The 20,927-nt window shown below is 44.3% G+C and overlaps 1 protein-coding gene across 1 annotated transcript; it reads left to right on the top strand.

Annotated features, from left to right (window-relative positions):
• Positions 1-6,324: 6,324 nt before the first annotated feature.
• Positions 6,325-19,874, top strand: slc25a18 (solute carrier family 25 member 18). Its single transcript, XM_080760770.1, has 10 exons — positions 6,325-6,409; positions 9,125-9,558; positions 10,244-10,366; positions 11,642-11,697; positions 12,302-12,392; positions 13,281-13,396; positions 14,172-14,343; positions 16,635-16,813; positions 17,848-17,923; positions 18,348-19,874. Exons 2-10 carry the CDS (start codon positions 9,539-9,541, stop codon positions 18,487-18,489), a joined length of 975 nt encoding a protein of 324 aa, XP_080616896.1. The 5' UTR covers positions 6,325-6,409; positions 9,125-9,538; the 3' UTR covers positions 18,490-19,874.
• Positions 19,875-20,927: the final 1,053 nt, after the last annotated feature.

The following is a 20,927-nucleotide window of genomic DNA, read 5'->3' as shown; positions in this document are numbered from 1 at the left end:
TTTCGTGATATAGGCCCCTCCTACTGACTTCGGAAGACGATTACGGCCGAACGATACGCACTACCGCAAATCTGCGTTTCTGTTTTAATCGGATGGGTCCAGAGATCACGTGTACAGATTTTTGTGAGATTTGGACAAAATCTGTAGGAGGAAAAGCAAAAAGTGTGTTTTGGACAAAATTCAAAATGGCGGAAAATCCATCATGGCGGAAATGGGCGTGGCCTATATGGGGAGATGCGTCATGACCCAAGGAATCCAGGGAAAAAATAATTTTGATTTTACGACATACGGTTCAAGAGTTATGAGCCAAAAGGTAAAGTGGGCTGTTATAGCGCCACCATGAGGCCGACCTAAAAATATATATTTTTAAGTAATTTTAGTGATAATTAGGAAATATTCCTCCAAGTTTTGTAACTATAGTGCTTACAGTCTCAGAGGGAAAAATACTTGAATGTGATTTTTTGCATTTTTCCATTGAAGTCAATGGGCTAATTTAATTCACTAATAAATTCATATCAATTAAACTATACAACATTTCTCTTAGCAAAGTACACGCCATCGATTCCCGATTTTTCCGGTCAATTTGACATATGGCTCAAGTGCGTACAGTCAAAACTGAGGGAGGGGTAGTGCGTCAAAATAAAGACTAGTGGAAGAAAAATAAGTGGAAGTGGAATAAAGTGTTACAATTACAAGAGTCTGGTTGCCCTGTTGGGCAACCACACTAATAATAATACTTTATTTGTATAGCACCTTTCATGACATGAAATGCAGCTCAAACTGCTTTACAGAACAATGGAGAAAGAGAAAAGAAAAGCAAGGCATAAACATTAAACATGTAGTAATGCAATACAGTGAGGACATGAATAACAACATTTAAAGATCAACTAAAAGCAAGAGTGTAGAAGTGGGGAACAAGACAAAATAAAACAATTGAATAGAATAAATTAAATAAAGGTGTAAACAGAGCTGTGTTACATTAACACTTTGGGTAATACTATCTTGTGAAACTATGAAAAGATTGTGCATTTTCTGCCCGAGATATAGTTATACAATATACATCCATATAGGAGACGTTAGCTTTATACTTTTGATAAACAGTGTACACACACACACAACGGTTTGTATTCCTTAAGGTGCTTGTATTCCATTTGACATCCTTCTCCCATGTCACAGCAGATCACAAATGTCGCTGCTGTGTTTGCACTTTGCACATTGTTGTGCCCAACAGATATGGGAGTTTTTTTGGCAGTCATGTTCCTTGGGTGATTGTAATCCGTGGAAAGTATTTGTCTCTGATGTCTTGATACAGTGGACAGACAGCATTCCATTTTGCTCTGGTTTTGAGTAGATCTTTAACAGCTCTCTTTTTGTTTTCTTATGATTTGGTGTTTGTTTTCTGTCTGGCGGTTGTGCTTGCTCTCTCTGTGTGTGTGTGTGTGTGTGTGTGTGTGTGTGTGTGTGTGTGTGTATATATATATATATATATATATATATATGTAGCAGTAGGCTATATATTTGTACGTCTTTAAATGTTCTAGCTACAAATTTCAATCAATCAATCAATCAATCAAGGGTCCATTACCTATTTGGTTGATGTACCAAATATGTACATAAAAGAGGTCCTCTGTCCACCAGTCGACCTTGAGGCTTAATCAGGAGTTGTAGTAGCCACGGGGTAATCTAAGCGGTGGATATTGCTCTTGTCTTCATGTCTTTATGTATGTAAACTGTCTTGTTCTTTGTGTCAAATGTGTTGTTATGTCAAATGTGTGTATATGTGTTCGGCATACTGTACTCGGCTGCTGGGTCGCAAGACACATTTCAGTGTGAACTGACAATAAAGTACTATATCATATCATATCATATCATAGGCCTATGATGTCATTGAGATAATAAAACGTTTGAAAAACCACTCTCCGGTCCCTTAGGAACCCCCCCCCCCCCCCAGTCATGTTGCTAGGAGACATCCAGAGACATCCAGTGACTGATTCAGATCCAGGGGGCGTGCACACATAACCCATTCTGACCTGAGATCAGATTCACACGAGGTTTCCACTGGACACACTGGTCTGATGAACCCATTCTGACCTGAGATCAGATTCAAAAAATGTCAGTCGTTCTTCAAATTTTTCAAAAATAGCAGACCTACAAGCTCGTATCGCGCCACTCGGTGGCGCGATATGAGCTTGTAGATCTGCTATTTTTCAATAGGTAAAGCATAACATGATGCTAACACCAAAATGGGTGCCCGGTCAGAATGGGATAATAGACATCAAAGGGGGCTTGACCCCCTTGCCCTTTTTACACCAGTCTGTAAAACCTGCCTTCTCCAAGACCACGAACGAATGCAGCGTTTTACAGGAGAATTCCTCCTGAACTTTGGAACGCAGCATATTGCGTTGGACATGATTCGTTTCTAAATCCATGTCGTTACACATCTCCGCATCTCCAGTAGATAAATGAAGAGTGCTGGGTTCAGGTTGAGACCCCGAAAGTTCTCAAAATATGTTACGAAATAGTGGAGCATTCAACAAGAACAACATAGCACTGCAAGCCCCAAAGCATGTGGTTCCCTTATATAGAGACAAGTGGGACCAGAAAACTGTAGAGACAATAGTGTGTGTGTGTGTGTGTGTGTGTGTGTGTGTGTGTGTGTGTGTGTGTGTGTGTGTGTGTGTACGTGCACGTTTGTATTACACTAAATGTCCCCACAAGTATAGTAGAATTTGAGGAATGACAACCGTTTATTTTCCTGGTCCTTCCACAAAAAAAAACGTTTTATAGTTCAAAAATATGTTTTAGAGATATGTTTGCAATAGGACAAGATTCAAGTTGGAGTTAGTGTTATGTGGATTAAACATTTTAGAAGTTAGGTTTAGGGGATGGAATTTAGAGTTAAACATGATTTATTATAATACTAAATTGTTGCGTGCCAGTGACATAATATGCTCCAGTAGCTGGAGGGTGTGAGGGCTTTGCAGTCCAAACACAGTGAGGCCCTCCGTACGCACGCTTCACCTACTGCAGACTGCTGTAAGTGAACACCATCTCTCACTCACTGCTTCACCTACTGCAGACTGCTGTAAGTGAACACTGAACACCATCTCTCACTCACTGCTTCACCTACTGCAGACTGCTGTAAGTGAACACTGAACACCATCTCTCACTCACTGCTTCACCTACTGCAGACTGCTGTAAGTGAACACTGAACACCATCTCTCACTCACTGCTTCACCTACTGCAGACTGCTGTAAGTGAACACTGAACACCATCTCTCACTCACTGCTTCACCTACTGCAGACTGCTGTAAGTGAACACTGAACACCATCTCTCACTCACTGCTTCACCTACTGCAGACTGCTGTAAGTGAACACCATCTCTCACTGAGAACACCATCTCTCACTCACTGCTTCACCTACTGCAGACTGCTGTAAGTGAACACCATCTCTCACTCACTGCTTCACCTACTGCAGACTGCTGTAGGAGAACACCATCTCTCACTGAGAACACCATCTCTCACTCACTGCTTCACCTACTGCAGACTGCTGTAAGTGAACACCATCTCTCACTCACTGCTTCACCTACTGCAGACTGCTGTAAGTGAACACCATCTCTCACTCACTGCTTCACCTACTGCAGACTGCTGTAAGTGAACACCATCTCTCACCCACTGAGTCACAGCTGGCTCAGAACAGTCCAGTCGTTCAGTGTTGATTTCGTTCGACTAAAACTATGACGGAAAATGATCGTCGACTATCCTTTTTTCACTGACGAAAACTAAATGGAAACTAAATGAAAACTAGGCTATGATGACTAAAACTATAAGACTAAATATAGCGACAATTTCGTCACGAAGTATAAACTAGACTAAAAGGTTAGGAAGGGACTAGTGGACAAGAGATCCAGTATAAGTCATTTTACACTTGGTTGCATGCTGAAGATAGCAGATCTACAAGCTCACAGCGATCTGCTATTTTCAGCAAGTGCAAAATCAGCCATTACGACGACATCAAGGCCCGCCAAAACACATTTTAGTCGACTAAATCAACTGTAAATCAAATTACATTTAGTCGACTAAAACTAGACTAACACTAAAACATAAAACACAAAACACAAAAGTATAAAATATGGGATAAAGTGGGCGAACACTAGGATTGAGAACCACTGATTTACAAAACATATTCCTTCATGCTGGAGTTCCCATAGCTGATGAGGCAGAATGGAGTCAATGGACTGATAGTAGTAATCAATACACCAATTGATTACTCATTAACAGATAATTAGTTAATGAGAAATTGTCACATGTTCCTTAATTGATATTGTGTTGGTAGTATAATGAATTGCATTTTAATGAATTGCATTTTCTCAAAGCGCTTTACAATGGTTCATTCATTCATACATTGGGAGGTGAAGCGGCGAACAGTCGACGCCAGCGTCCTCACTTCCCACATTCACACACCGACGGTGGCGAGCTGAGCTGAGCTCACACCGACCGACTCATTGGAGGCAATGTAGGGTTCAGTGTCTTGCCCAAGGACACTTCAATGTAGGCTTCAGTGTCTTGCCCAAGGACACTTCAATGTAGGGTTCAGTGTCTTGCCCAAGGACACTTCCACATGTAGGACAGGAGGAGGAGCCGGGATTCTAACCGCCGACCCAGGGATCATTGGACGACCTGCTCTACCTCCTGAGCCACAGCCGCCCGGTATAATATTTGTGATTGTGAGGTCATCATCACACTGAGTTACTTCACTGTAAACGTGTTTGAGGTCGCTTAGATTGACTGTAATATGTTTTTTCCTAATGTAAACACGAGCTATAAGAACTAGGCCTACACAAGGCATTCTTTTATTTTCTTATTTATTTTCTTTATTTTAACTTATCATGTTTGCGTTTCTTGTCTATTACTGTTACTGTATGGGCTACTGTAATGGTCTCTATTGTTTAGACGCCAGGTAAAGCAGAATGTGAATCCTAATAAACAATACATATACCGGTAAGTATCATTATCATAATCATCGTCGTGAATACTAATAAGCCTTCTTAACCCATTTAGGCCTGACGTCGAAATTAAAAAAAAATTCTATAAATTCCTGACAGTTTTCTGAAATACCTCATCAGTGGTGCTCAATATTTCATGTCAAGGACCCCAAAAATCATATGTATTTGGCCACCGAGTCACCGACCCCAATCTGAAAATAAAAATATTGTTCCAGGGAACCCCTCAGAAGCAAAGATTTGAGTGAAAAACATTCGCTCTGAAAGAATACATATATTCAAAGATTTGCGCCACATTTTCACGATTAAAAGAAAATAGCAGATCTACAAGCTCGTAGCTTGTAGATCTGCTATTTTTCAATAGCTAAAGTACAACATAATGCTTGAAAAACACCCAAAAGGGGGTTCCCGCCCAGAATGGGGTTGCACTTGTTGAAGCACCTTCATTTCCATATACTCCTCTATTAAGGCCTGTTTGTTACTAGGTTGTAATTGTTAGTCTGTGTTCATTCATCGCGTTTCACGTGCCCTGAAGTAGCCTATATTATGTAAGGAAGGCTATTGAAAGACCCCTTTTATTGCAATTTGTATTTGGAACTCTGTATGTATATACACACTAAACCCAAGCGTTTAGATTATAAACAGAAGAACATATTTATTTTAATCGCCAGTAACACACAAACGTGTTTAGTTTGAGTGAACTCGTGTTCTACTGTATTTTATGACCATTAATAAACATTTGGCATTTTATTATTACAAACCTAAACAGGTTTTAAACGTGTCACATGTTCCAGGGATTTACAGTGTGTGTATATATATATATATATATATATATATATACCCATACATATAAGCTGCATGATAACAAGATTAATAATAATACAACTATAAATAATTTAACACTGCTATCCGGTCGCAGCCCATCCATTATAGTGTGTGTGATGTTGCAGTGAGAGAGAGAGAGAGAGAGAGAGAGAGAGAGAGAGAGAGAGAGAGAGAGAGAGAGAGAGAGAGAGAGAATGCACATGCATGAGAGTTCCTGTCGCGTTGTGTTAGCGCAGATCCTCGTTGCCGGGGTTGTGTGTGTGTGTGTGTGTGTGTGTGTGTGTGTGAGTGTGTGAGAGTGTGTGTCACACGAGGGAGTCGCCACCAGAGAGAGAGAGGGAGGGACTTAAGCAGCGGGACAATGCTGGTGTTTGTGCAACACGGCCCCTGAAAGCGCCGGCTGCCTGGCTCCACTCACATCGCTCTCGCTCCACTGAGCGACCGTCTCTCCTCTCCCTCTCTCTCTCTCTCTCTCTCTCTCTCGCTGCACACATTGTTGGGAGTGAAAACAGAGCAGACAGAGACAGAGTTGATCCTCCGTGCCCGTGGGATGCACTGACAGACTGGCACAACAGACAAGAAGGTAAGTCCCTCTGCTGCTATGCATGTCTGTCCCTCTGCTGCTATGTATGTCCCACTAACGCTGAGAGAGGGGGGTACAATATAACAGCTTATTATATCATTATATGTTCCCCCTCTCAAAGTGACAAATATAGATTTTTTTAACTGTGAATTTGTACTTAATTGACACATCCCCTGTAAAACAAAGTTAAAAAAAAAAGTTGTGTCTTGGGGTTTAATATTATGCAGGGTGGAAGTCAAGCAGAGGGCTTTGTGGTTGCAGTTTTTGGGGGTGAAACTGAGGCTTGGGAAACCAGGGGGGGGCAGAGGGGGTGAGGATTGGCACTGGGTACCAATGTGTGTGAAAGGAGTTGAAAAGAGGCTGAAAGAAAAGTTTCACAGAGAAAGAGAGAGCGAGAGAAAGAGAGAGGAAGAGAGAGAGAGAGCGCCTTAGTGAAAGGCATGTGCAGAATGTTACTAGAGTCCGGCACAAGCTGCACCACAAGCGATAGAGATTTGAGGAACTCTCAGGGACGAGAAAACACGTAGGAGGTGATGATGGATGACTGACATCCAGGGGCCGAACCGAACTGTAATGATGTCCAATTCAAAAGGTGTGAGACGAAAACGAGAGATTCGTCGTCGATACGGTTTCCTCTCTGCTCCTCTGTGGCGGTCAGAGACAGAGACAACAGAGACGAGGCGAGGATAGAGAAGAGAGCGCGGAGGTTTAACCGTGGTAAAAATAGACGGTGTGAGAGTGGAGGAGGAGGAGGAGGAGGTGAGATTAAGAGGGAGAGATTAATTAGGGAGCTAAGGGAAGGGAGGAAGTAGCCGAGGGGAAGAGGAGGTAGGGAGCGTGTGGAGGAGGAGAGACGGTACATTTATAGGAGGAGAAAGTCTGTGACTTGTGTGTGAACTTTGGGCCGCATCGTGATCATGCTATAGATCTACAAAGCACAGATCTATAGACCCACACAGCCTATTGAAAGCCTGTTGCAGAGGAAAGAAGGATTAGGAAGGAGAACAAAAAAGCCACAAATTAAACAAAAAATGTCAAAGCAAAGTTCCCAAAGTTCTCCCTAGAATCTCCCTAGTTTCAGTTCCTTTGGTGTTTTTGTTCTGCCAACAAGGTAAAAGAATGCCGCTATAAGCCTCTCATCTTTCCGTTCAAATAGTCTTATCCCTGTTACCAGGCAGATTAGGAGAGTCTTAGCACGTTGTGTGGCAGAGTCCTATCTGTGGTATTATTATTATTACTCACATTTTATGAATGAGTGAGCCTATATATTAAATCCAATACACTACTAGCAGAGAGAGAGTCAGGGATTTGACACAGAAGACACTGCAGAGGTGACCTGGAGAGAGAGAACTGTTATACACCCAGGGAGTCTCCAGCATATTAGTGCATGCTTTCATAGGGGCAGCGGTGGCCGAACGGTTTGCGGAGCGGTCTTGATATTGTGAAGGTCGCTAGTTCGTATCCCCGGACCGGCACGTTAAAATGACCACCGCTGAAGTGCCCTTGGACAAGGCATTGAACCCCTACCATGAAATGTTCTAGGTCCAAGGTTCAAGTTTCGGTATTTAGTGTCCCCGAAGGGCAGATTGGGTTGCAGCATAGACGGTACATTAAACAATGACTGAAACAGTACAAACAAACAGTTCACATAGCCGATACCAGAGTACAGAGGTGCACACAACCATTACAGTGCAGGCGTTAAACTGCTATACGATAGGTCATAAAAGTGCGTGTGCATAGACATAGGCACGAGATAATACAGTAAAAAGTGAAAGTGCTCATCATAAGGTTATAATATCCTCAATCTACCCACAGCAGCATTCAGTGTGTGAATAGAGACCGGGACAAATTAATGTTTGTGCCTGTTTTTTGTGGCACAATAAGGGGCTCGCAAGCGAAGGCCCTCATCATTTCTCATCATTGTCAAGCAGGCTGACGATGACCGAGTCGTCAGCGTATTTAATGATGAATCTATTTTGGAAATGGCTAACACAATCGTTGGTATAAAGAATGTCAAGAAAGGCAGATAAAATCTATGAGCAGGGCCTGGCTGTAAACAAGTTCTTCAGCTTAGTCCAGTTACCCTGGGTAAACATAGTACCTTTCCTTTCCTTAGTCCAGTTACCCTGGGTAAACATAGTACCTTTCCTTTCCTTAGTCCAGTTACCCTGGGTAAACATGGTAGGCCTACCTTTCCTTTCCTTAGTCCAGTTACCCTGGGTAAACATGGTACCTTTCCTTTCCTTAGTCCAGTTACCCTGGGTAAACATAGTACCTTTCCTTTCCTTAGTCCAGTTACCCTGGGTAAACATGGTACCTTTCCTTTCCTTAGTCCAGTTACCCTGGGTAAACATAGTACCTTTCCTTTCCTTAGTCCAGTTACCCTGGGTAAACATAGTACCTTTCCTTTCCTTAGTCCAGTTACCCTGCAGGGTAAACATAGTACCTTTCCTTTCCTTAGTCCAGTTACCCTGGGTAAACATGGTACCTTTCCTATCCTTAGTCCAGTTACCCTGGGTAAACATAGTACCTTTCCTATCCTTAGTCCAGTTACCCTGGGTAAACATGGTACCTTTCCTATCCTTAGTCCAGTTACCCTGGGTAAACATAGTACCTTTCCTTTCCTTAGTCCAGTTACCCTGGGTAAACATGGTACCTTTCCTATCCTTAGTCCAGTTACCCTGGGTAAACATGGTAACTTTCCTTTTGTTCCAGACAGTAGGAGACAGAGACCAGGTCCTGCCGGGTGAGTTACGGCAAACCAGGACAGCGCGGCTGCCTGCCAGGCTGAGAGAGAGAGAGAGAGAGAGAGAGAGAGAGAAGGAGGGCAGAGATCCAACACTGTAGCTGGTCGGTTGGAGCCACCAATAACGTTTCCAGAGCGGGTCAGTTGGAAAATCCGGTGCCAGCCAGGCGAGGACAAAGCAAAGGGCAGCACACTGGCGTCCGACTAAGACCAGAGTGTAAGCTCTGTTGTCAGTGGGGTGGAATCTGGTGGGCAGGTGAGGGACCCCCCCCCCCCACCAGGCCCTGAGTGACACCCAGGGCTGCGTGCGGACGTGTCCAGAGGAAGATACGAGACGGAGTGGAACTAACTGGGCCTGGAGCCCAGCCTGAGCCAGAGCCAGGATGGCAGAGCTGAAAGTTAGGTAACTATAAAGGAGTGTTTTATGTTAAATTGGTTGTTCAGTAATGAAGTTTTTGTTTTTGGAAAATCTATAGAGAAGGCATGGCAGTTACGTTGGAGAACGATGTATCCATGAGTAACTGTCTATTTGTGTATATGTATTATTATACATTATGTACAATTTTGTGAGTGTCTTGTAAGCCCGTGCGGGCTGGGCATCTTATGATGTAGGACACTTTAATAAAAACTCTATCTATCTATACCAATTCTTATGTATAGCTTGATGCAGAGTGATCATCAAGAAAATTATTTAAACCCAACCAGAAGTCAATTAGTGGTTATACATTAGAGATAGGAATGGAATCTTTCTCTTCTCATGTTGCCTACAGTATATGTATTTGTTCGTTTACTATGTGCCCTATTTGACTATATCTATATAAATATCTACATGCACATCGCACACAATTTACAATTTAGGCATTTAGCAGAGAGACTTATACATTTAAGCAAAAAACAAAAGCATGGCATACATCACATATATAAAAAGTATATATTATATATTATGTATTATACAATATACATGTGCACACGCACACACACGCGCGCACACACAATGTCCATGGTGTCATGGTTAAATGCTTTGCATGTGCATGGCGTGCATTGTGTGTGCGTGTAACTGTTAACACATGGTGTGTTTTCCTTCGCAGCCTCCCCGCTAAGCTGATTAACGGGGGTGTGGCGGGGCTGGTGGGCGTGACATGTGTGTTTCCGATCGACCTGGCCAAAACACGCCTCCAGAACCAGCAGGGCGCCAAAGTCTACTCGGGAATGTGAGTGGAATCAACCAATAGTATGTGGTGGAAACAGTATACTTGATTGTTTTACTTCACTTGAAGCCCTTCTGGTTAGCATTATGTTATGCTTTAGCTATTGAAAAAAATATTTTGAAAAATAGAAGAACGACTGACATAGAAACATGGCTTTTTCAGAAAACTGTCATTTTCAAACAGACATTTTTAGAATCTGATCTCAGGTCAGAATGGGTTAAGTAAAAGTAAAAATGTTGTCTCTGAGATGTAGTGGAGTAGAAGTCAAAGTAGGCCTACTGGAAATTGTAGTACAGTACTTAAGTAAAAGTACTTAGTTACTTTCCACCACTGACTAATAGCACACATGAGACACACACACACACACACACAGATATGTGAGAGTTTCCATTGCCAGCATATCTCAGGTGAAGGTCTTAGTTTTGTTGTGAATATCCAAGATCAAAATAGTCACTCAAGCCGCACGTATATTCTTCATCAGAAAATAAAATAAAGGTTTGCCTCTAATGCCCAACATGGAGAGTATAGAGCGCCGAAGAAGTCCTGACGTCACTCGCCCATCCCCTCCATTCCCCTGAGAGTCCTTTCTCTATGGAGAATAACATGGACTCATCTTAAAATAGTTGTGGTCCAAAAATAAACAAGCTGTCTCTGCGTTATTGTCGGGGAGGTGTCTCTGTATCGTTTGCGACAGTCAAGTCACTCATATATGATATAGTCTGTTTCTAGCGAAAATGTAACTAATTCAGTAGCAGTAATAAGAATAGCGTTTTCTCTCAGTCAGTTGATTCTTCATATCCATATGAAGACCAGTGCACCACAACCAGCGCAGATACCGTAGCAGAAACTCTACCGCCCGCTCCGTCGAGGCACACATAAACAAACAAGCCCCTAATAATAATACCACCACTTTTACAGAACAACATAAATGATACAAACCAACAGACAACTAACTACACAACCCTTTGTAGAGGGTTTATTTGTCACTCACTGATACATGTACAGTGACATTATCATGAGGGCACTGGCAGAATGGCAGCACGCCTATTGGCGGCAGGCCATTCATGGCGGCCCCCTACTGTCGCGGCCCACCGGGAATATGCCCGGTATGACCTGTGGCCAGTCCAGCCCTGTCGATAGGGCGTATTGTAGACAGCTGATAGGTCGATAGGGCATAATATGCCCTATCGACCTATCGATATTATTGTAGACAGCTTGTCCACACCACAGCTCACACAGTTCACAAATTTGAACCTCTTTTTTTTTTGTCTCTTATAGGCTCGATTGCTTGGCAAAGACGGTGCGGTCGGAGGGTTACTTTGGGTGCTACAGAGGTAACCTTAGAATTATAACCCCCTGCATCAACAACAACCCCATTTACAGTACAGTACAGTACAGTACATGTCTTCATTCTATTACAACGGTTAAGGTGAACCCACCCCCCCACACTATTGTGTCTACTGCAGTGGACGCTCAGTCTTTTTATAGTAACCAGCAGCAGTATCACTGCATTAGCCCTCGGGCAAACGGCCATATGCTGGTGTGTGTGTGTGTGTGTGTGTGTGGGGAGGGAGGGGGGGGTGTTGGAAGCCTGTATGTGTGTCACGTCAATCCCTCACCACGTTTACTCCTCTCCTCTCCTCTCCTCTCCTCTCCTCTCCTCTCCCCTCCCCTCCTCTCCTCTCCTCTCCTCTCCCGTCCTCTCCTCTCCTCTCCTCTCCCTTCCGCTCCTCTCCCCTCCTCTCCTGTCCTCTCCTCTCCTCTCCCCTCCTCTCCTCTCCTCTCCTCTCCTCTCCTCTCCCCTCCGCTCCTCTCCCCTCCGCTCCTCTCCGCTCCCCTCCCCTCCTCTCCTCTCCTCTCCTCTCCTCTCCTCTCCTCTCCGCTCCTCTCCTCTCCTCTCCTCTCCTCTCCTCTCCTCTCCTCTCCTCTCCTCTCCAGGCGCTGCGGTGAATCTCACACTTGTCACGCCAGAGAAAGCCATCAAACTGGCAGCCAATGACATCTTCAGACAGAAGCTTTCCAGGGACGGGTGCGTAGGTTAGCCTAGTCATATTATAAACACACGCAGGAGAGCCAGAGGGTTCAAAGGCAGGGCAACAGATCATTAGATATAATTAATTATACATGGTGGATATTCAAATAGGCTAATGTGGTAGAAAACTATATAAAATAAATAAAATAAATAAATAAATAAATAAATAAATAAATAAATAAATAAATAAATAAATAAATAAATACATTAAGATTGTTAAAATTGTTTGAACATTCTCTTAAATGAAAACGTGTTAAAATTGTTTGGCCGATCTACAAGCTCACAATGCGTCGCATTGTGAGCTTGTAGATCTGCTATTTTCAATAGATTTTGTACACATTTCGAACTTGTGAGATGGCACATTCTGCGCAATGAGTATTTTTTTTTACTTTTAGTACTTTAAGTACATTTCGATGCCGATATACTTTTGTACTTTGTACATTTTCAATTCCGTACTTTTACTTGTAACAAAGTAGTTCTAAATGGCAGTATTGTTAAGTTTACTTAAGTAAAACAACAGAGTACTTCTTCCACCATTACGGCCTGACTCACACCTTTACAACAGACTGATGTATGCTTGTTGTATGAGATGTATAGCTGATGCAAGCTCGCACTGCATTTCCAACGGGAGTCACATGGTTTGACACAACATTTGTGTTGTATGAGGGGGGGGGGGGGGGGGCAGTCGAAACACAGCCGAAAGCCGTACAACAGCTTGTAGTCCAAAATGTTGTATCAAACCATGTGACTTCCATTGAAAATGCACTGGGGCGGCCATGACACTTACATCTTGCTTACATCTAGCATGCATCAATGTTGTATGCTAGATGGAAAGGTGTGAGTGAGGCCCTAGTGACGTTGGCCTATCCCTGTCCCTCCGTGCAGGCGTCTTCCCCTGTGGGGTGAGGTGTTGGCGGGCTGCGGGGCCGGGACCTGTCAGGTGATCGTCACCACTCCCATGGAGATGCTGAAAATCCAGTTACAGGATGCAGGAAGGCTGGGTGAGTCCCATGTTTGGATAACGTTACCACCAGGCTCAGAAAGAACGCTGACGCATCATCATGCCCAGACACTGTGTTTACATCCTAAACAATAGAACCTTTTCACAGCGGCCATGTTGGAATGTCATTCTGGTGTGTACAGTACACTGTCACTGCTGTACACCATCTTCCATCTCTCTACTGTCTTTGACTTGTCACAACTGTTCTACTCTATGGCTCTGGATGATCGACGGTGGTATTATTATTATTCGCAGTTAGAAAAATGTTCGTGGTCTGATCCGATAGCCTCCCCTCCCGTCAAAACAGTTCTCAATGTTTACATCTCTTACTTTACTCATTGCAGAACAAAAAATTTGAAATTTGACAAATTGGTATGTCAAGTTGATGTTTGATTGAAGTTGGAATATGGTGTACTGCAGTGACAGTATATACACAGTTGTGCGACATTACATGCTCATAGCACTCTGTGCCACGCGTGTGTCTGCTATTTCAGAAAAATCGTGAAAAAGTGGCGCTAATAATTGAATATATATTCCTTCAGAGCAAATGTTTTTAACTCAAATCTTTGCTTCTGGGCGGGGTCCCTGGACCCCCATATTTCGAGATGGGGGTCCACGGCCAAATACAGATAACTCTGGGGGTCCTTGACATGAAAAAAGGTTGAGAACCACTGACATAGAAACATGAGGTTTTTCAGAAATCTGTCTCAGGATTTAGAAGACATTGTGTCGAATCTGTTGTCAGGTCTAAATAAGTTTGTTTTTCTCCGTACCAGCGGCTCAGAGGCCAGTAGCGGCTCCGGCTCCATCGTTGACGGCTGCGTCTCTCGTACCTCCTCCTCCTCCTCCTGCTCTGTCACGGAGGACCGCCATTAGCATCACTCTGGAGCTGCTGAGGACGCGAGGCCTGGCCGGCCTCTACCGGGGCGCGGGGGCCACCCTGATGAGGTCAGAGACACCAAACACCTCCACCAGTAGAGTCACATGTCCAAAACTGTTACTTTTAAGGATAAAAAAGGCAGATCCACAAGACAATCTGATATTTTAGACACTTTTGTGTGATGCTGTAGCAGCTGTACTAAGTAGAGCATTAATTTACATTCACATTTCTACCACTCTGCCAATAAGGCATTGACGCTTGATCAGGGCAGAAATATAAGCTCAGGCTGTACCGCTTATCAACCAGTAGATGTTGATAAGCGGCCCCCGGGCCACATGCAGAATAAACACAGGTGGACTGACAGCCACAACCACAGAGTCTAGCTAGATGAATAGCATGAAACATACTCGAACACAAAGACTAATGTCGTGCAAATATTTGCTATTATGCTGCGTGCATACAAATACATAAACACATCTTCAAAGGCAGACGGAGATGCACACAAATACACCGCCCCCCCCTCCAGAACAACCACAGACATTTGCGGAAGCATGGGGCAACCATGTAGCACAGCACAGAGTTCACGTGTGTGCGCACGTGTGTGTGTACGCGATTGTGTTTATTCTAATTCGTGTCACTCAGTCATTTCCACATTACCCCAATTCTTCAGAGCCTTCATGGCTTTCATTTACTCTCCACTTCCGCCAGTTCACCCAGAACAGAGACAACAGGGTCCATGTGGTTAATTAATGAGTGTTAATGAGTTGATTTTGCATTACATAACAGCACCCTGTCTCTCTGTCTGTTGTAGCGTAGCGGTATCCTAGCACCTCCATTCAGCAACAATACACTCCATAGACTCCTGCTGCTATCTTTAGCTATAGTTACCCTGCAGCTGAATGGGGGCCTTTGAACCATGGCACGGACAACCATTTGATGAGATTTAGGGCTCCATTTTCCTCACCGCTAAACCCCTTATCCCTAAACGTCTTTGGGCTCTTTTTCTTTTACTTTACTATTTTGCAAAACCTTTTTGAATAGTTCAAATGGCCAGTCTACAGGCTCACAACGTGTCAATGTAGATTGGCTAGTTGAACTATTCAAAAATGTTTTGCAAAATAGTAAAAAACAAAAAAAAAGGCAAAAGAAGTTTAGGGATAAGGGGTTTAGCATTGAGGAAAACTGAGCCCTTAATCTCTCAGGCCCAAAATGTGGAATATTTTGTTGTCGTGGGATAAGATTTAGTTGTTCCAGGGACCCCCTCCTCTAACCTGACGCTGCCAGATGAGGGCGGTATTGCGGAAACATATTCCCCAACACAACACTCATCTGGGATCTCTGACAGAGTTGAGCCCCGAGTCAGATCTGCTTCGCACCGAACCAATCAGCGTGAGCTAAAGGCGGGATGCGGATGTGACGGTATATAGACACGTCGATATGATTGGTTGTGTTTGCACGCCCACACGGTGATAGACAGACGCTCCCATCCAATCATCTACCATGTATCTTGAAAAAAAGGAACAGCCCCGTCATCGAATTTGCTTCCGCGATCCCAGATCCAAATAAGCTGTGAAACAAATTTGTGTAGCAAGCTTTTTGGATCTGGCAGCGTCAGGTTACCCCTCCTCCCCATGAAGCAAAGATGAGAGTAAAAAAACGTTCGCTCTGAAAGAATATATATTCAAAGATTTGCGCCTATACATTTTCACGATCTTTTAAAAAGCTCGTAGGGCGGCACTACACACTAAACCCAAGCGTTTAGGTTATAAACTGTTTTAAACACATATTTGTAACACTTTTTAAACGTGTCACAGTGTTTAGATTATAAACAGAACATGTTTAATCGCCTGTAACACTTTTTAAACACATAAACGTGTTTAGTTTTTACAATCAAAGTCAGTCATATATAGGTGTTTAGAATTTGAACACTAGTGGTGTTTGAGTGAACTTGTGTTCTACTGTATTTTATGACCATTAATTAATAAACATTTAGCATTTTATTATTACACACTGGTGTTTAGGTTTAAACGCATCACATGTTCCAGGGATTTACAGTGTAGCTTGTAGTCTATTGTCTGCTACTTTTGAAAGATCGTGAAAATCTGATATTTTTCGCCTCTCGTACCTATTAACAGCTAAAGCATAACATAATGCTTTAAATCACCAAAAAGGGGCCCAGGATGGGATACCAACCCTCTCCTCTCTCCTCTCTCGTTCCCAGAGACGTTCCATTCTCTTCTCCTCTCTCTTTAACACTCCTCTCCTCTCCTCTCTCTCGTTCCCAGAGACGTTCCATTCTCCTCTCCTCTCCTCTCTCTTTAACACTCCTCTCCTCTCCTCTCCTCTCTCTCGTTCCCAGAGACGTTCCATTCTCCATGATCTACTTCCCGCTGTTTGCCAACCTGAACGCGCTGGGCCCCCGAGGGGCCGCGGCGGGTTGCCAGGGAGACCTGCAGGAGCGCGCCCCCTTCTGGCAGTCCTTCACGGCGGGATGCGCCGCGGGGTCCGTGGCCGCTGTGGCCGTCACCCCGCTGGACGGTGAGAGAGAGGGGGGGGGGGGGGGGGGGGAGAGAGAGAGAGGGAGAGGGAGGGAGGGGGGGAGAGAGAGAGAGAGAGGCAGAGAGGGGGGAGAGATAATGTGTGTGCATGTGAGAGAGAGAGAGAGAGATAGCCAGGGAGAGAGCACTAGATGGAGCAAGGAGGAGAGGGAGGTAGTGAGCAAGGGAAGGGGGAGAGAGGGACCAAGGGGAGAGGGAGGGACCGAGGGAGACAGCAAGAGGGAGAGGGAGGGAGCAGGGGGAGAGGGAGGGAGGGAGAAGGCAGGGGGGAGAGGGAGGGACCAAGGGAGGGAGGGATAAAGGGGGAGAGGGAGGGAGGGAGGGGGAGAGGGATGGGAGAGGGAGAGGGAGGGAGGGAGGGAGGGATGGGAGAGGGAGGGAGGGAGGGATGGGAGAGGGAGGGAGGGGGAGAGGGAGAGAGATATGAAAGCAGGGCTCATATAGTGTGTCTGCAGTACATTTCCAATGGAAGATAGCAGGTGTGCATTCATCCAGAAAATTGAAAAGCTTCAGCTGTTCAGCTGTGTGCTCAGGGACCGGGTCGACTGTGTGCTCGGGGACCGGGTCGACCGGGTAAACACATATTCAATATCACTAGTCACCAGAACCAAAGACATTTCCATTCAATTCATCAAGTGGTTAAAATGGCGTTCAAAGTTACAATGGGTTTATAATAATAGTAAAGGGGAATGTCTGATGAAAAGAATATTAAAAATCAAATATCTAAAGCTAGACATTAAACCACAAACATGACTAAAAGTGAAATATCCCTTCCATCCTGAGTGTGTACTCATGCATGCTCAGACCTGTGAGGGTCCATTTGGTTCCCAAACTTTTTTCCTGGGGACCCTTTGGAACCTCCTCAAGGACCCCAGTGACCCCACATTGAGAAACAGTGGTAGAGCTTTACAAGCAAGCTTGTATACGTGTTAAACATCATAGTATTCAGTGACATTGTCATCTTTGAGTTTGTATTGTATTGTATAAAATATAATTATGATTATTTCTTTACAGTTATAAAGACTCGCATACAGACCTTGCAGAAAGGGGAGGGCGAGGATTCGTACAAAGGAATTGTTGACTGCACACGGTAAATACCATCCATATTCAGTATCAGGGGTGCAAAGTAACTGATTACATTATTAACTCTACTTGCTTACCCTTGTACGTTATTGAGTACATCTTTAAGTATTTAAGTTAACAGTTCTACTCGAGTACAATATTCCTGTACTCTTCCCAGTTACTGTATATTGTTTTCAGCACACGTCTTGTCAAAACATTTCATGTTTTTGTCTTTTTTTAATAAATTAATGCCCCATTTTATACATCGTCGTATGACAAACAGTAGCAATTGTTGCTAATTTATAACTACAATGCAACGGAAAAGTAATGATTATTTTTTTAGATGTATTCCTACGTGGTTTCTACGTGACATTGACGATAATGTGTAAAAAGCTTGCTGAGAATACCTCCCTCTCTCTCTCTCTCTTTCTCTCTCTCTCTCTCCCCGGCAGACGCGTCATGAGGCGCGAGGGCCCGTCGGCGTTCCTGAAAGGCGCCATATGTCGCGCTCTGGTCATCGCGCCTCTCTTCGGCATCGCCCAGGGCGTCTACTTCATGGGCGTCGGGGAGTCGCTGCTGGAACTGCTGGCGTAGCGACGTTCCGTTCCGCCGTGGGTCGTTGACTCGTCGTCGTGGCGATTGATTGATTGATCGATCGATGATGGAAAAACAACTGCATGGTTTTGACAGTGAGCGAACAAGAGGAGGAGCTAAAGGAGAAGGGGAGGTTACGGTACGGTACGACGACCCCCAGCTGAGGATCAGCGTTTCCAGACCTGAGCAGAGACAGCCGCCGCGGCCGTGTTCGGCTGTCGGCCAGCGTCTTTTCCGGGTTTTTTAGACAGCTGCTGGTGGATGGGAAAATAATCTCCACCCAACTGCCAGATTCCCGGAAACGCTCTCCTCCGTGGCATTCAGCCGCGTGGGGGTGGAGCTTAATTTCCATCCACCGGATGTCTAAAAACCCGGAGAAGACGCCGGCCGACAGCAGAAAACGGCCGCGCCCGTCTGGTAGGTCTGGCAACAGCTTATACGGTACACAACGGGAGGGAGAGAAGGTCACAGAGGTCACAGTCGGCCAACCAAAGGAGGGAAGTGTAGAGCCCGACCGACCGATGGCAGATTTTGTCGGTCCGATCCCGATCCCGATCCCGGAGTCCTAGACCAGAGGGGTTCTCAACGTTTTCTGGCGGGGGAGTCGGACCCCCCAGAAATGCTTTGGCCATGTCTCGCGACCCCCTCCTCCCCACCCCCAATACAAACTGACTGAAAAAATCAGTCAAAAATAACCTTAATATTAGAGAAAATATATCATAAATGAATACTGAACCAGATATCATTCAGGAAAGTTTATGCATGTACTATGTGTACTATGTAAACTGCATTCTGTTTTTGGAAAATAATTTAGGGACTCCTGCCCCGGCCTAGACCACCAATTACAGACGTTTTGATTAAAAAAGAGCAACCTTTTCTTGTCAATATTAGAAAACTCACTCTCTCTCTCTCATTAGCAGGCAACAGTGCAGCACTCTCTCTCTCTCTACGTTTCTGGCACAGCAGCGCCCCTACTGGTACTAATAGTCATATACTGGTGCTCATTAACGTCACACGGACACATAGGTGAACACGGACATTGCTGTTCCTTGGAGTGGTTGCACCACTCAAAAAGACATTTGAGAGAACATTTAAGTGTTGAGAGTTTGTACTGTAGGTAGATATTGTAGATATTTTTACTTATGTTTTTTAATCAAAAACACTTGATAACCTGGGACATATTAGAAGGATATTAATTACTAATACTGACAAGTGAAATAATGGCCACTATATCGGTCGGGCTCTGGAGGAAAGAGGAGTCAACGACGACTAATATGTGTCACTGGACCATCACTGGACCATCGCTGGACCATCGCTGGACCATCACTGGACCATCACTGGACCATCACTGGACCATCGCTGGACCATCGCTGGACCATCGCTGGACCATCGCTGGACCATCGCTGGACCATCGCTGGACCATCGCTGGACCATCGCTGGACCATCGCTGGACCATCACTGGACCATCACTGGACCATCGCTGGACCATCGCTGGACCATCACTGGACCATCACTGGACCATCACTGGACCATCACTGGACCATCGCTGGACCATCGCTGGACCATCACTGGACCATCACTGGACCATCACTGGACCATCACTGGACCATCACTGGACCATCGCTGGACCATCGCTGGACCATCGCTAATTATGTTTCTCTAGGTTCCTAAATGCTGCCCACAGGGTTGGGCTAAACAGGGTCCTGACTCCTGTGCACGTGGGTATGGCCTGGGCACCATTCCATTTCGGGTTCATGGACCGGTCGGGAGCTACGTCATGTTGTAGTCATCAATATTCAGGAACTTCCTTTTCCCTCAAACCGATTTTTCTCAATAAAAGCTACAGGCTACGAGAGCTTTTATTGTTATTCTTTCGGTTTGAGGGACAAGGAAGTTCCGTTTGATTGTTCCTGCCTGTCGACTACAAAACAATGACTACATCATGATGTAATGATATCACCCTGATGACTACAAAACAATGACTACAACATGATGTAATGATATCACCCTGATGACTACAAAACAATACTACAACATGACGTAACGATATCATCCTGATGACTACAAAACAATACTACAACATGACGTAACGATATCATCCTGATGACTACAAAACAATACTACAACATGACGTAACGATATCATCCTGATGACTACAAAACAATACTACAACATGACGTAACGATATCATCCTGATGACTACAAAACAATACTACAACATGACGTAACGATATCATCCTGATGACTACAAAACAACACTACAACATGACGTAACGATATCATCCTGATGACTACAAAACAATACTACAACATGACGTAACGATATCATCCTGATGACTACAAAACAATACTACAACATGACGTAACGATATCATCCTGATGACTACAAAACAATGACTACAACATGACGTAACGATATCATCCTGATGACTACAAAA

The sequence above is a fragment of the Protomyctophum bolini genome (genome assembly GCF_963924005.1).
Source record: "Protomyctophum bolini genome assembly, chromosome: 4".
NCBI classification, from domain to species: domain Eukaryota; kingdom Metazoa; phylum Chordata; class Actinopteri; order Myctophiformes; family Myctophidae; genus Protomyctophum; species Protomyctophum bolini.
Note: the sequence above shows the minus strand (reverse complement) of the source record. Positions and strands in the feature narration are given on the sequence as shown.

Excerpts from the sequence above, each read along its gene's own strand:
- slc25a18 (XM_080760770.1), top strand. The coding sequence starts at position 9,539 with ATGGCAGAGCTGAAAGTTAG. Across the intron at positions 12,393-13,280 it reads CAGAAGCTTTCCAGGGACGG|GCGTCTTCCCCTGTGGGGTG; the intron begins GTGCGTAGGTTA and ends CCCTCCGTGCAG. Across the intron at positions 13,397-14,171 it reads ACAGGATGCAGGAAGGCTGG|CGGCTCAGAGGCCAGTAGCG; the intron begins GTGAGTCCCATG and ends TCTCCGTACCAG.